The sequence below is a fragment of the Schistocerca americana genome, chromosome 1 (assembly GCF_021461395.2).
Source record: "Schistocerca americana isolate TAMUIC-IGC-003095 chromosome 1, iqSchAmer2.1, whole genome shotgun sequence".
Taxonomy (NCBI): domain Eukaryota; kingdom Metazoa; phylum Arthropoda; class Insecta; order Orthoptera; family Acrididae; genus Schistocerca; species Schistocerca americana.
Genome location: NC_060119.1, coordinates 1,008,729,859 through 1,008,747,562, shown reverse-complemented (window position 1 = coordinate 1,008,747,562; position 17,704 = coordinate 1,008,729,859). Strand labels below are relative to the sequence as shown.

Here is a 17,704-nt window from a genome sequence, read left to right as displayed (position 1 = left end):
GCAATTTGCACACGGTAGCAAAATCAGTTGAGGTGGCTCTTTTTATGTGACTGCAGCTCCACACAGTCTGGTCTTGAACTCGGCAGTGACAGAGTGGTGCAGGAGATGCACAATCACTTTCTGTGAACACAACCTGCTTGTTGCATGTCTGGCATTTATGCTGTGCTCTGAGAACTTTAAAAAAATTACCCTCATACACATGCATCATGTATATAAATAATATCACCACCACTTAGTGTGTTATACAGGATGGCAAAGTGGTCATTTTTCAGGAGGGAATCCCTGTCCAGAAATGCAAATTTTGGCCCTGCAGTGCACCTGAGTTTGAGAAATGTGGCTTGAAAATTTCTTCTAATGTGTTTCATATCCAATTAACCACCAGTCTGAGGTAAAGTAACGTCTGTGCCTCATAGCCTTCCTGCACATGCACCGCAGCTTTCCAAAATCCTTTGTTCTCGTCCTAGTGTTGTTCAGATATGTGATATAATCACATCAGCAGCTCTACTGCACTGATACACAAATATAATATTAAAATGGCCAGTATGCTGCTTCTATGCAGAAAGGTTTCCCAGCAGAAATACTCCACATAATTCATCATTCAGATCAGTTGAGAAAGTTTATTTGGAGCAAAAACATGCCCTTGGACAGCTTCCGGTGATGCTTTGTTAAAGCTTCCCAGTAACCCTGCATTTCTCCATGATGGTTAGGCAGCTTAGGATGTCATCTGGAATGACTCAACATGGCTGCAAAATTTCTGTTGTCAAAGATGTTGGATACTGAGCCATGACTGACTTCCACTTTTTACACTATTGCCTCAGCTGTGACACACAGGCCTTCAAACACTAGGTCCTCCGTGTTTCTTGAATTACCAGTGCTTTGCAGGGAGATGATTTCCTATTTCATTTTTTGTCATTTAGACTTGTTTGTTTTCATTGGAAGCATCTGTGCCACCTAACCACTCTGTCATATGATGGTGCATTGTTGCCATACACTTCCATCAACCCAGCATGGATTATTGCAGCACTGTTCCCCTACAAATGAAGAAAATAAGTTACCGTGTGATAGTCCACAAGAGGCTACATCATTTTGTTTTGCCTCTTCAAGTGTCGTGGTGCAGTAGTGTGGTGTGAGGATTTCAGTGTTTATCATACTGCAGACATGTATGTACAAACAGAAGTGGTGATTAAATATTTGACCACCCCTCCCAGTTGTGATCCAACATTAGTTGTAAATGTGGCAGAGCCTTCTCCTTCTGTGCAAATCTTGCCTCTCTACATGTTCATGTTCCATAATGTTCACAATAAATGACAGTGACTCAGTGTTCATTCCAACAAATCTTAATTTTTATGTAATAAAATGGTACACCTGCAGCTGTTCTTCTGATGTTATTTATTATGTAGCTATCAGTTCTGGTGACTGAATACACCATCTTCAGGTCTCAATCGACACTGAGGAGTGAACTCCAATCATATACATGATCGCATCAGTGGCCAACATCTGTGAACTGATTGCCGTAGACTACTGTAACAGTAACATTGTGTCTGCAACCATCAACTAACAAATGAGCCACTTGGTAGTTGATGGTTGCAAACACAACGTTGCTGTTACAGTAATCTATGGAAATCAGTTCGTATATGTTGGCCACAGATGGGATGTTATATACAACTGGAGTTTACCCCATCAGCGTCAGTGAAGGACTGAAGATGGTGTATTCAGTCACCGAAATTGGTAGCTATATAATAAATAATATCAAAAAGATGGCTCTCACTATACCGTAAACAATCGGTTCATCTGCCTGTAGAGTTTTCATGTTGCCTGTCCCTTGACTCCCTGATGGTAGATACTGGTTAGACAACAAAAGCAATGTTGATGAAAATTCGACTAAATACCTACCACACAAAGGCCACAAAACTCCAGTCCATGGGCAGTAGCTGAAAGTTAAACTATCGACTGTACAGGATTCCTGCATGATTCATTTGAAAAAAGTCTAAACTTTCCTTTAAGTTAGTTTATTGTTTTTAAAACATGGAAAATGGCTATCAAGTCCATATGTAATATCTCAACATGAATTATGCTATGTTACTGACTGTCTCTGTTGAAAGTTCACACCCGAAAGCAGGCAGATCATCTTGAATCGAACCCGATATTCTGAATCTTCTAAACAATCACTGACCCACAGCTACATGCGAGTTAAAACATGCAGTTGTTCAGGAAGCTTCTTATAAAAAAGTGCTCACCATAATGTCTCATAATCTGCACGAAACACAGCACGCAGAGTTTATGTACAACATGAACTGTTCACAAGCAAATATCTCCTAAAACTAAAATAAACCACTCACAAAAGCCCAAACTTTCACAAAATACTCAGTTCTGTCATTGCTTTTCGTCAACAGCATGAGAACCAATGAAAGGTGCGAATGACTTCATTTTGGCACAAATTTGATCAGTGCAGTTTATAATAGGTGTTCACCAGAAGACAGCTCCTGTGAGACTATCTCAACTCGTAGAGCTGAGGCACAATGCTCTACTCAAATGCATGGGAAATGCTGAATTCCTATTGGCTAGTATGTTAAGCAACCAGTTGGATCATCTTGAGCACTTGTATATTCATGGTATTTCTAATGTCAGCCAATCAGATTACCACAAGTAACTTAGACTAGAAATCTCGTAATTTCAAAACTAAATAAAATTTAATGAAAACAAAATAAGATTCCTTTCCACAGATTAAAATACTAATAAATTTAATACTCAGCACCCCTTCTGGCTGCCTTTCACAAAATCATTTTACTAAAATATTACATTCTCACTTTATGTATGCCCCATTTGCGCTCTCTATCTCTCTCTCTCTCTCTCTCTCTCTCTCTCTCTCCAAAACTCTCACACAACCAAAATAAATGAAATATTTTAATTTTCCACATTACTTTTAATTGTCAGAAATCTGTGGTAATGAAACTGCAGAACATTCTAGAAAATTAGGTTACATTGACCTATCCTCTTGGTTGTAGTTTCAAGTGATACTACAGATGAATGCATTACACTGCCTAACTCAGTTTCACAATGCCAGAACGGTTATTATATGTTTTAGGTAAAAATTTATATCTCTGAAAGTATTGAAGTTATTGATTTGAAATTTAACAGCATGGTTGTTTTATCCACAGAATTTCGTATATTAAGTATGAAAAAATCGAGTAATATTATAACAGTACTTCTTCAGATTCCTAGAGAGTATGTGCAACGTATTGCACACAGCGTTAGACAAGTATATGGCTCACTCAGCCCTGTAGCCAGTGTCAGCTGTGACAGCTTGAGAACCAAAATCTCCTCTCCTCCCGGCTCAATGGCAAGCTACGCCTTCAGTGCAAGATGACAACTCGTAACAACTTGCTGCATTACAAAGTGTACCATTTTATTACATAAGTGAATGGCCAAAGTCCCTCAAACCTTCAATCAGAAAGAAAACGTACGAAAAAATCTATATTTTGGCCCCAGCAGGTTCAGATATTGTTTCTCAAGTATTAAAACAGCTTCATGTGCATTATCAAACATTCGTTCTGATTCAACACAGGTATTTATCTTAACTCATCAAACCAACTGATGTCAAATCAGGCAAAAGGGATGGCAATGTTTTATCCTAAAATTACTTTGACATTGTTTGCCAGTACTTAATTGCTTCACATTTTGTTACTATTAACGTGTTGACAATCCTTCCTGTACATTATGCCAGACACCAATGCCAGGAAGCTATCACACTCAACATTGATGCCTTTGTTGTGGTCCCCATCTGATGCACTCATACACACACCACTGTAGCCACAGAACGTATCAGAGCGATGCAACAGTACAAATTAACAAGTACAGGGTGTATACATACATACATACATTAATCCTTGTTCCATAGATCATGAATACGACATTTCTTATTTATACAATCAAAAGCCTTTGAGGGACCACAAAATATCCCAATGGGTGATGTCTGGTTATACAATGCATTTAATATTTGATCAGTGAAAGCATATATAGCATTTTCTGTTGGAAAGCATTTCTGAAAAACAAATTGACTTTTTGTTAGTACTTTGTTTTTACAAATATTTAATGCTAACCTTGAATACATTACTTTTTCAAGAATTTTGGATGAAGCTGTCAGAAGTAGATTGGGCAGTAGTTGTTAGCATCAGACCTATCCCCTTTTTTATGCAATGGTTTAAAAATAGCATATTTCAGTCTACCTGGAAGAATACCCTGTTTCAGTGAGCTACTACATATGTGGCTGAGAATCCTACTTATTTGTTGGGAAAAAGCTTTTAGTACTCTATTGGAAGTGCCATCAATTCCATGTGAGCTTTTACTTTTGAATGAATTTATTATTTTCCTAGTTTCAGTAGGAGAGGTGATTTGAATTTCAGTTTTATCAAATTGCATAGGTACTGTCTTTTCAATATATTGCCTTGCGTTTTCTAGTGAATAACTAGATACTATTTTCTCTACAGCACTTAAAAAATGATTATTAAAAATGTTTTCTACTTTTGACTTCTTGTTAACAAACTTTTCATTGTTTGATAGAAATAGTGTTCCTGTGCTCTCAGTTGCCCTGTTTCCCTTTTAACAGTATTCCAAATTGTTTTAATTTTATTATCAGATGTGCTAATCTCAGACATAATGCACATATGTCTGAACTTTTTAATAACTTTTCTTAATACAGTGCAATAGTTTTTATAATGTTCCTTTGTTTCGGGATCATTACTCCTCCTAGCAGTAAGATACATTTCCCTTTTCTGTTTACAAGATATTTTTATCCCTTTAGTAAGCCATGGCTTTTTACGTGGTTTCTTACAATTATATTTCACTGTTTTCTTAGGGAAACTATTTTCAAATACTCTCGCAAAGGTACCATGAAATAGGTTAAGTTTTAAATTAGCATCATGTTCCCTGTTCACCTCATCCCACTCTAACTGTTAAAAGCTTTCCCTAAAATTTTGTATTGTTAAATCGTTAATTAAACGCACTATTTTGGAGGACTGTTTTGCATTATTGTCGGGAGCTATATCATATATTGTAAACTAGCTATGGATTATGATCAGACAGGTTATTCTTAACAGGAAAAGTTTTTATTTGATTAAATTTATTTTAGTCTTTGAAAACAATATCTATCTGTGTGCTGCTTTCCTGTACCACTTGAGTAGGAAAATCAATAACTGATGTCAAATTGAAAGAACCAAGTTATACTTCAAGATCGAGCTTTCTATCAGACTCTTTCAGAAAATCTACATTGAAATGTCCACAAACAATAATTTGCTTTCCTCTGTCTGGCAGCTAGCGCAACAAAGAATCCAAGTTTTTTAAAAAATAGTTGAAAATTTCCCAAAGGGGACTTATACATAGCTACAATTATAAAAGTGCCATTATTTAGTTTGTAAGCTAAAATGGGAACATCAAATGATACTACACATGACCTCAAGCCCCCACCCCCTTGGGTGGGGTGGGGGGTAACTTTTAAATCTTAAATGCAAACCCCCATTTTTCATTGCAGATTTGGATTCTCCATAAAAAAGTAATCAAGTTTTGTCTGAAACATTTTTTAAAACCATCTGAATTTCGAGTAATGTTTTCGCTTGGCTGTCGTCTGTTTGGGAAACAATCCGCATACAGATGCGCAGCTGCAGCGTAATTGTTATGGCGTTCACTTAAAATTAACATCATATCAACATTCTCTGTAGAAGGATAGTGAGCCATGTTTCACTAAAGAATAATTTACTTTTGTCATTTGATGTTTACGGTTCACAATCTGCAAGTGAACTGACGTCTAATCACATTGCACCGACCTTTTTACTGAACCATAGTTCACAGTTTGGCCACGGTAGCGCCACAGTCAGGTGAGTAAAGCAATTGTGAAGAGTTCCCTAACGAGATTTTAATGCCATTCCACCTCCCTCCATCAAAAACTGTGGTGGGTAGGATACATTTTGTATTTAAAAAAAAGCTTAATTTGCCGTAATGAAAGAATTGGTGCTTATTTTGTATCGACTTGATGTGTCCTTCTTGGATCATTCTAAATAAATCGGAGTTCTTCCCCAGTTTTAATTTTTCTTGATTTCTGTGCCATCCATCAATGGTTTTTAAAAAAAAAAATAAAAATAAAAAATAAAAATAAAAGTTTCAGACAAAACTTGATTACATTTTTATGGAGAATCTGCAATAAAAAATGGGAGTTTCCATTTGAGATTTAAAAGTTGCCCCATCCAAGAGGGCGGGGGCTGGAGGTCACTTGTAGTATCATTTGGTCTCCCCCTTTGAGCTTATAAACTTTCCTTACCCACTACTTTTACCCGATGTACAGTTTTCGAGATAATCTCATCCGAAACTTCAGATGGACCACCCTGTGTATGTTGCTCTAAGCAAAATTTTTTAGTGGCCAGATTTTTCACACTGCGACAGATTTTAATGTATATGGCAACTCCTCCTCTCTCCATAGTGTCTCCACATGTGCTGAAAGCATATATCCACCTACATTTTAGCCGGCCGCGGTGGTCTAGCGGTTCTGGCGCTGCAGTCCGGAACCGCGGGACTGCTACGGTCACAGTTTCGAATCCTGCCTCAGGCATGGGTGTGTGTGCTGTCCTTAGGTTAGTTAGGTTTAAGTAGTTCTAAGTTCTAGGAGACTTATGACCTACGATGTTGAGTCCCATAGTGCTCAGAGCCATTTGAACCACCTACATTTACCATTTCCATACCTGTGACTATGACATTGTTCATGACTAGTTGGCTTTCATGATGTTACGATGCAAGTTACTAGATATGGGTGTAACATAATTAAGGCATACCTGAATGTGTGGTGTAGGAAATGTGTAAACCAAGAAATTCTGCAAAGTGATACAGAGATGCTTAAAACATCTGAACCAAGTGCAGGTTGATAGCGGAGTGACAATTGGTCAGCGAAGGACAGTATAACGGCTCTGTCCCTCCAGAAGGTCAGTCACTTCTACTTACAAGCTCAAATTGTCCTTAATTTGGTGATGTAATTTTAGTTACTTATTCTTTATTTGACCACCTCTTATAATTCATCATCTATCAAAATGCTCATTGCAAAAGTGGTAAAATATTGAAACCATGTTTATTACGGTAACATGCTTTAAAATACATTTTATACACAACACAATATTTTCTTGGTTACCCTAGCACTGCCTCTTCTGATTGAGTCAATTCATCCAAACAGCATATTTCCTCACATTTTCTATAGTGAGCCTTCATCCTATCAGAGCTTGTTCAGCAAGAGCTTTCTAGAAGCCTCCACATCATGGTTACATGTCACCCAAAACTTCCTTTCTTTGTGTCTTGTGCTACAAAATGCCTTTGTGTTTCTTCAGTACTTATAATAAATTAGCTGTAAAATTGAGCGTTAATTAAGTCAGTAGTTGGCATTCAAGATTAAATTTAAACTTAGTGGGCTTAATTAATGGCACAGATTAATGGTGTGCTTTCAGATGTTCTGCCGAGTTGTTCCCACTTTATGAAAAATACCCAGGCGCACACCATTAATCAGTCAAGCTGAGAAAGGCTGAGAGATCAAATAACACAGACCATTGTATACAAATAGTCGCTTTGAGAAAGTGGGTATTGCTTACATAGATCTGTTAAAAGTGCTTATCTTCAGTTGTACCATTGTACAATAGAATTCTGTGTGCCTTTAATCTGCTCGGAGAATCCACAAGTATTAACTGAGGATATGTGCTTATACTGTAGAGCTAGAGTCTTCAGTGCTAAAAATGGTACTGTGGAGAACAAGTGACAGCCACTGATACTAAACAGCTTATTTTTACTGAGCCTCCTTGCTGCAAACAGGTGCTCTAAACACTCAACCACAAATAAGAATTTTATTGTAATGTTCAGCTTATTATGAATTCTGTTGACTGCAGTGTCCACTTTGATACATACAAATGAAATGCTGTACCAAGTTGCTGACAACTTTTCCACTAAATATATAAAAAAACATTTTAGTTGACAGATAACTGAACATTTACCCAAATATGTAAACACTTTTGTTTTGTCCGTGCATTCCTTTGGTGTTGTCAGTGTCACGCAAAAGGGCCATAAATCCTTTTGGCTTTTATTGCAGGCGGTTCTGTGAAAATTTTTATTGTGGTTTCATTAATGTTCTATTGATCATGAGTTTGATCCGATTTTAACGTACTTTGTCCCAAGCATAGAAATAGTGACTCAGTGTTTCTGAAAACATTCTGTTTTTAGTGAAAATAGACATGCTTTCGAACAATCTGCTTTTTGAAAGGAAAAAAAGAATGTATGGGACATAAGTTTCTTTGGCAGATCAACTAATGAAGAAATTGCTTTTTAAAAGTGAAAATTTTTTCTTTTCTTTCATTTCCGGTCAGACTTTTAGCTATTACAGGTAAGTTAAGGTGAAAAGAAAAATAATTTTTTGTATCGTACTACATATGCAGCTATGAATCAAACCATGTGATCAGATGATTACAGTGTGTCCAAGCTGGAAGACAGCGAAGTTGGATGCACAAAGTGCTGCTGGATGTAATTCCCATTTTGACCCACCATTTTCAAGAAAAATATTGATTTACCACATGTGACTGATTTTTAATTGTTGGAAAACAATGAGGCAGACTTGTTGACCTTCACAGATATTTAAATCCACACAGAAGGCAATTATTAAAACATTTTCTGTAGTAGGTCTCATGGCTCCCTTGGTGAGAATGAGTCGACAGGACAGCACTGCATGCCTGTCAAGAAGGTAAGACCTAAATTTTTTGGTCATTCAGACTCCACACTGGCTCTGCAAAATTTCCATTGAAGTCCATGATAGTGGTCTGGGGTTGATGTCTGATATTTGATTAAACTATTAGGGAGTGATGCAGATTACAAATTTTTGAAATATACAACTTGTAAAATTAAGACTCCAAAATGGTATATTATTTACAAGCTATGCTGTATTTTTGACTACACTGTACCGAACAGTAATTCTACAAGTGTGTACTAGCAAAACACACTTACCTGCAAGTGTTTCCTAGCAAAGCACACCAAACCTCCGTGGAAACAGTAGTTTTCGATGGTGCTGAGCCTCAGTGACACAGTATTTTTTGGAAGAACACACCACCATGTGATTGTTTATTACAGTATTTTTATTCTGTACGATCTAGATTTCAGATTTTATCCCATTATTGAGTGCAGTGTAGTTAGTCCACAACACACTATATCTGGTAATGTCAGCCCAAAGCTGATTTGATGTGCTACCGTCTTTAATCTTATCGCCATTGCTTGCAACTTGTTTTAGTCTACCCACACTTCTAATATTAACCTGACATCACTGTTCATTGCTTTTTAGATCTATGACCTGCTTGTTAACTTCCATTTCAGCACAGTTTGTAATTTTTTTTATGTATGTATTTTTTGTTGATTGATATTTTTTATATTTGTTCGCATTTAATACTGTGCCATGTTCTGCACATACACTATGTGATCAAACATATCCAGACACCTGGCTGAAAATGACTTACACGTTCGTGGCGCCCTCCATCTGTAATTGCTGGGATTCAATATGGTGTTGGCCCAGCCTTAGCCTTGACAACAGCTTCCACTCCCGCAGGCATACATTCAGTCAGGTGCTGGAAGGTTTCTTGGGGAGTGGCAGCCCATTCTTCACGGAGTGCTGCACTGATGAGTGGTATGAATGTCAGCCAGTGAGGCCTGGCATGAAGTCGACGTTTCAAAACATCCCAAAGGTGTTCTATAGGACTCAGGTCAGGACTCTGTGCAGGCCAGTCCATTACAGGGATGTTATTGTTGTGTAACCACTCTGCACAGGCTGTGCATTATGAACAGGTGCTCGATCGTGTTGAAAGATGCAATCGCCATCCCTGAATTGCTCTTCAACACTGGGAAACAAGAAGATGCTTAAAACATCATTGTAGGCCTGTGCTGTGATAGTACCACGCAAAACAAGAAGGGGAGCAAGCCCCCTCCATGAAAAACACGACCACGCCATAACACCACTGCCTCCAAATTTTAATGTTGGCACTACAGATGCTGGCAGATGACGTTCACTGGGCATTCACCATACCCACGCCCAGCCATTGGATCGCCACATTGTGTACTATGATTCGTCACTCCATACAGCGTTTTTCCACTGTTCAGTTGTCCAATGTTTACGCTCTTTACACCAAGTTAGGCGCCTTTTGCCATTTACTGGCGTGATGTGTGGCTTATGAGCAACTGCTCAACCATGAAATCCAAGTTTTCTCACCTCCCCCCTAACTGTCATAGTACTTGCAAAGGATATTGATGCAGTTTGGAATTCCTGTCTGATGGTCTGGATAGATGTCTGCCTATTACACATTACGACCCTCTTCAACTGTCGGCAGTGTCTGTCAGTCAACAGACAAGGTTGTCCTCTACACCTTCTAGTTTCCACTTCACTATCACATCAGAAACAGAGGACATAAGAATGTTTAGGAGTGCGGAAATCTCGCGTACGGACATATGACACAAGTGACACCCAGTCACCTGACCACGTTCGTAGTCCATGACTTCCACAGAGCACCCCATTCTCCTCTCTCACGATATCTAATGACTACTGAGGTGACCGATATGGAGTACCTGGCAGTAGGTGACAGCATAAAGGACCTAATATGAAAAACGTATGTGTCTGGGGGTGTCCGGATACTTTTGATCACATAGTGTAAGTGTCATTGTTGACAAGAAAATGTCATGAAAAAAATTCTAGTACTATGGCAGAAAAAAATTTGAGTTCCAAGAAGTCAAAATATAATACACTGTAAAAATATTCATTTACAGAACATGTTGGCGATGTGAAAAAAAATTTATCAAGATTGATGGTTGCAATAAGATGACATGCACCTGTGGGGCTCTAATGTGCTACATTTGCCGCAAACCTGTAAAAGATTACACACATTTCAATGGAGAAGGCGGTACAGAGTACCATAAGTAAGTATATCCTGTCAGTTTGAATTCCTTGTCATAAAGGGGGGAAAATATCTGTGTAGTTTATTAAATGACTTAAACATATGTATGAATTATTTTTTATATAGATTCATGTTGCATGTATGTTCTGTCAACAACCTTTCTTGGGTGGCTTCTGTAATTCCAGCTTTTCAGTACTTTCTAATAGACCCTCTTCTATCTTCCATTCTCACACTATCAGAGATATTAACTACTCTCCAATATCCTTGACATCCATTATATGAAACCAAACTCGTGCTTTTCTCATATGACATCCTGTAAACCGTATATCAAAGAAGTCGAGCAGATACAGTATTTCTTCACTTTTGAAAAGAATTTGACTCGTTATCTCACATATGCTTATAAACGATAGTACAGTCATTTGGGTTATTAAGTGAAATTTGTGACTCAATTGGTTAATTGGTGGGGAGGATGCAGCCAGCATGATACGAGGGCTATTCAGAAAGTAGGGATTTTGACATTAAGAAAAAATTAAGTACAACATATATATGTTATTACATACATCTGAAAGAGCGATTGACATACTATTTTCCACATAGTCACCAGATACATTGAGGCACTTATCGTAGCCGTGGACAAGCTTTGAAAGACCTTCGTCGTAAAATTCTGCCACCTGAGACTTCAGCCAGTGAGTCACGCTCACCAGGAGTTCCACGTTGTCATCAAAACACTGCGTTGCAAGCCAGTTCTTCATCTTGAAAAACAAATGGAAGTTGCTTGGTTCAAGATTGGGGCTGTAGGGCAAATGAGGGAAAATTTCCCTTTTGAATGAATTAAGGAGTTCTTTAGTGCGGTTTGCTGTGTGAGGTTGGGCTTTGTCATGTAAAAACAAAATTTTGGACGTCAGCTTTCTTCGGCATTTGTTTCGAATTGCTTTTCTGAGGCTGTGCAAAGTTTGACAATACCAGGCAGAATTTATGGTTGCTCCACATTCGAGAAAATCATTAAGAATCACACCTTGCCTATCTCAAAGCCCTGTCACCATCAACTTCCTTGTCGCCGAGGTTTTCAAACATTTTCTCAGTTTTCTTTTCTTCTCTCTCTCTCTCTCTCTCTCTCTCTCTCTTTCTCTCTTTCTCTCTCTCTTTCTTTCTTTCTTTCTTTTTTTTTTTTTGGGGGGGGGGGGGGGGGGGGGGGCTGTAATTTTGTCTCACAGTTGACGTGTTTCACCCAACTCTCGTCACCTGTTAAGATTCGATCCAGAAATGAATCACCATATTTGTGGTACGCCTCCAGAAATGTCAACATTGCCCCCATTTGCTGTTCTTTATGGTGCTCTGTAAGCATATTGCGCACCCATCGTGCACAAAATTTGTGGTAGCGTAGCTTTCGAGTGACAATTTCAAACAACAAAGTCCATGAAACTTGTGGAAAAGAAAGCAACAGCTCTGTTATTGTGAAGCAATGGTTTTCACGAATCGTTTCATCAACTTTAGCGACAAGATTGACAGTCACAATGCTCGGGCATCCACTCTTTTCTTCTTCATGAATGTTGATTCGGCCATTTTCAAACCGAATGCCTCATTTCCATACGGTACATTCACTCATTACGTTGTTTCCGTACACTTCGCATAGTTTATGATAAATTTCTATGTGTGTTAGGTTTTTTGCCAACAAAAACCGTATCACATATTGCACCTCACAACTGGCAGTATTTTCGATTGCAGTGCACATTTCAAATTCAAATATCGAAAAAATCAGATGCGCAGGGACTTTCCCGCTGTCACGGGTGGATGCCTACTGAGCTGCTGAGCATGCACATACCAAAATATACGCGATCGGCATGCACCTAGAGGCATCAGATGGAAACGTTCCCTACTTTATGAATAGCCCTCGCATTTTGGATGCAGAGTCCTTGACCGATATAGAATAACTTCAGGTGTGTCACAGGGACGTGTGTTGTGACACTTTCAGTTCATGTTTTACATTAATGACCTTGCAGACAATATTAAAAGTAAGCTCGGAGACAATATTAATAGCAACCTAAGACCTTTCACAGGTGATAACAGCTATATATAATGAAGTACTGTCTGAGAAAAGCAGCAGAAATATTCAGTTGTATCCTGATAAGATTTCAGGGTGGTGCAAAGATTTGGCAACTGGCTTTAAATATTCAAAAACATAAAATTTTACACTTCACAGATTGAAAAAAGATGTAGTTTTCTCTGACTACAATATCAGTATACAATATCACTGAGTCACAGCTGTAATTGGTCAGTTCATTCAAATATACGGGTGTGACAATTTGTAGAGATAAGAAATGGAACAATCACATAGGCTCAGTCGTAGGAAGAGCAGCAGGCAGATGTTGGTTCAATGGGAGACTACTAGAGAAAAGCAATCAGTCTGCAAAGGAGATTGCATACAAAGCACTCGTGCAACCCACCTTAGAATGTTGCTCAAGTTTGTGGGGTTCATGCTGAATAGGACTTACTGGAAAGAACAGTGCAAATGGTCACAGGTTTGTTTGATCCATGGGAGTGCATTTGAGGAAAAATCTAAACTGGAAAACTCTGCATGTTTCCTAAGCAACATTGGGATCTTCAGTGCCACAAACCATCCCATGGAAACCTTTCTAGTAAGTTTCAATAACCAACTTGTCATGAATCTTGGATTATACTACAACCTCCTGCATGTTGTTCCAGTAGGGATCATGAAGAAACGATCAGGAATTTAAGCAATCATTCCTCCTGCACTCCACATGTGAATGGAATGGGGAAAAAGCCCTAATAACTGGTGCAGTGGGAAATACCCTCTACCATGTACTTCACAGTGGTTTTGTAGTGTGTGGCTGTAGACATTATTTTTGTTTCCATAGTTTGCTTAATTGGGTTGCAATAGATGCCCAACAATGCTGTAAAACAGTGGCTGCAATGTACAAGGGTTACTCAAAAGAAAACAAACTTTTTTAACTTATAGTTTCGTATTTTAAGCACAAACCTTCAATTCCTTTCAAAGTACTCTCCACTTGCACTAATACACGTGCCTAATCTTACATTCTATTTTTGAAAACATTGTTTAAATTCATCTTTTGTGTACTTCAGTGCCTTCATTGATTTTTTTTTCTTCACCTCATCAAAATCAGCAAAAATTTTCCTTTCTTGTCTCTTCCCATTCTAGGAAACAAAACAAGTCACTTGGGGCAAGGTCAGGTGAGTATGGGAGGGTTTGATTTCGCATGATGTACTTTCTTGGTACGAGGTGAACCCGAAGATTCCTCCACTAATTTGATTATTGCCTTGACTCAGGATCCTAAGCAACATTGGGATCTTTCTTTCAAAGCACAATATGCTCCCGGATGACCTTGTTTTTGTTTAGCAGTCAGCGTCGTGGCACAAATTTGGCAGCCACCTTTTCATTCCCAAATCTTCTGACACAATTTGCTACACTGAACTAAGTCACACTCAACAGTGCCACAGTCTCTTAAATGGTCAATCATCAATCTTCGTTGATGATTGCATGAATGCTTTCAACATTTTCAGGTTTCGGGCCATGGAAGGCCTGCCAGAATGAGGTTTGTCATCAACTGACATTTCACCATTTTTGAAATGGGAAAATCACTATAGCACTTCAGATTTCTCCATAGCATTGTCCTTGTATGCTGTTTTTAACATTTCAAGAATTTTTGTCTCCACTTTTTCATAGCAAAAAGCATAATTTCCCTACTGCATGCACTTCATGAAAATCAGCCATTGTAAAAATGACAGTCGTACAGAACAGTTGTCACTATAAACTCTGTTGAAACTAGTCCTTGACCGCCTTTGGTGACTGCAGTTGGCTTGCTGATCCTAGAATGTTTGCTCTATGTGCTCCTAGTGACAAAACACAGTACTAAAAAAGCTCTGACCACCAAAACATTAGTATGGGTTCGTTTGGGTACCCCCTCATCTGTAGCAAATTTGTGTGAGAATAACTTTCTCTCATACTTATAGTGGTACTTATGTAAGTTGCTTCTGTAATACTTCCATATGAACTGGATTGGCCAATTTTTAATATATCAACAGTTCTGATTTCATTGTATTTATTATAGTTTGATTTGCTGTGCTAGGCTGTGAAGGCACCACTATTGGGTACTAAATAAACTTCTGCTTGTCGCGTGGGAGGTAGCACTTTGTGTGAGAGAAGGGTGAAAAATTGTTGACTCAGTAGAGAGGTGGTGCTGATATCAACAGAATGTTATTTTTGTTATGTTGGCATACTCCGTGCAGTAATGTATATCAACTGTTGACTTCATCAGCAGAACTGTTTTGTTCATGCTAATTTTTAAGGTAATAAAGTTATGTCTGATTTTGCGTGCCTCTTTCTGTCAGATTTGTAAGCTGGAAAACTGTGCCTAGGTAAAAAAATTCTTTGTTTTCAATGGTTTGTAACATTTGGAACAAATGGAAATTCATTCAAAGTTGGATAAGGTTTATAAGGAGTCCCTTCATTTTCAACTGTAGATAGATGTGTCTCTTGTGTGAGATGTGGCTCCACCCTTCTTGAAGATAATACAAATGCAGTACTTCCCAAAGCTGCAACCACAGATGAAGTCTTGCAAAAAGTTAACTGTTGGATTTGTTGGAAGCTGACCAGAAGCCTGTTTGAAAACAGCTGTATTTGGACCACTTTATAGCCACAAACAGGTTTTGTGCTCAGATTTGTTGCTGTAGGTCCAACACTTCATATCGGAAACAAAACAGAAGGTGAATACCACTATTCTTGTACCAAAAGAGGCAAAGTTTATTATGGACTGTGTGCTATAGTAAGCTAACAGGGTGTATATTACCTGGGGCAACCGGGAGACCCGGGAAAAACCCAGGAATTATTTAGTATTCCGGGAATTTTTCATTGTGTTAGTTTTCTGTTAAATTTTTGTCATTTTGACTGGTAAGAACCGATACTCTAACAAAGGATATTACTGTATCCCGCTACTGCAAGATAATACTTCAACAATAAAACATAAACTAGAGAAAAAAATGAAAATAACTTAAATTGCAGAGGAAATGTGCCATGTATGACGACGACACACAGTGCTCATGCGAGCCTCTGCCAACAGCAAAATGTGTCAAAGGCTTTTGGAAGACAATGCAATGCTTCATAGCAACAAATTGCCTCCAATGAGCATGACATCACAAATGTTTACATTAGATTCGTTTTAGCAGTTACGAGCGGACTCGTGCATGCACAGTTGAATCGCGTTTGAGTAGTAGATTCTCCCGCTTCTGGCTACAGGAATGTGACTGTTGCCTGTGCAAGCAGTCGCAGCAAGCAGCTAGATGCTGGGGAAAGGGGGAACCAAATTCATATTCTTGACCAAAAAAAAAAAAAAAACTTGCTTCACAAAGCTCTGGCATCTAGCGCACGTTGGTCTATAGATTGTTTATATGATTTTGAAACGCATCCCTGTTGGTTTCTGAAAATTTTTGAACATATTTTAAGTTGATTTCTGAGTGAATCATAAGTTGATTTTTTAATGTGGGCATAGTGTACATGATGTCTCTGTCAAGAGAATCCTCATTGCATCTAGAAATAAACTTTCCTCAGACAAAAGGGGACGGGGCTATACGAGCTGAGTGGAGTAAAGCAGAACGGATGAATGCCAATCACGGTCTGATTATGTGGTTGATTGGGTTTGCGAGTGATAAGTGCTGTTATAATTACCAGAGAAATCCATAGATTCAGACTACCAGAATGGAAATAAATGACTAACAGGTGAGAAAGATTACGTATTATCTTATCGGTGTATCCAAGAAATGGAATTTTGACAGAAAATTTTCAGCCCAATCACTTCACTAGTAAGGACCAGTTGTACAGTTCCCGGCTAGCAGCCGTTTAAGTTATATTCTGGAAGTAACGCAGAAAACATGTTGTATGAACATGTAACAACGCCTAACCGGAGAATAATCGCAGGATAACTGAACCTGTGATTCTGGCAGGGTTAGTGAAGTTAATCGGCGAACAAATTTGTCCAATGGCAGGAATAGCTACAGAATTGGTGGTGACAAGATCGTTTGTTAGAACAAGGAAGGAGAAGCAACGAGGACATCACAAAAATTATGGAAGAGTAAGGCGATTCCAAATTTATAAAAATTTCGTAATACTACTTCTCAGTCTCCTGCTTGAGAAACTGGTGCATATGAATGAAGTGTGAAATCATTTCCTATAAAGCTTTTTGCTTGTAGTAGGCCTTATAGCCATTTGATATTGGTACTTTGTAAATTATATTGTCATATTATAAATATGACCATTTGTGCCAAAACAGTCTTGATTATTTGGTGTGTGTTACAAAATGACAAAACAGACGTAATCAGATTGAGAAATCACACCAGTCTTGGGTATTATTTGTATTTACAGCTTTTTCAGTATTATATATCGACATTTCGATTTTTCATGTAGCAAAACGTTTGACGAACTCTGATGAGGTAATAGATTCTTCCGCAGAAAGGAAAGCATGGCATGGAAAGCTGTAACAAGATTAGAGAGAAGAAAATGCTAGCAGCTAAGGATTGAAGAAATGTGTACTTTCTTGCATGTCTCTTGTCTTTATTGGTTTTATGTATCCTGTATTTAATTTTATGTCGCACAAAACAGCAAGTTATTAGCTAATAGGCAATAAAGAGTGCAGATTTTCTGAAGAGTCCTTGTTCTCCAGATTGCAAATAATCCCATCCGCTATTAATTGCGAGATTTTTTTTGTAAGAGGGGGCAGGCTGTCAAACCG

At 38.3% G+C, this 17,704-nt stretch overlaps 1 protein-coding gene across 1 annotated transcript in view; it reads left to right on the top strand.

Moving 5' to 3' along the window:
* The window catches only part of LOC124616111, a 235,005-nt gene that overhangs the window by 199,791 nt on the left and 17,510 nt on the right, over positions 1–17,704 (top strand). Inside the window, exon 8 of the mRNA XM_047144378.1 lies at positions 10,816–10,965. Coding sequence (XP_047000334.1) covers positions 10,816–10,965 — 150 coding nt within the window. The remainder of the gene's footprint in view (positions 1–10,815; positions 10,966–17,704) is intronic.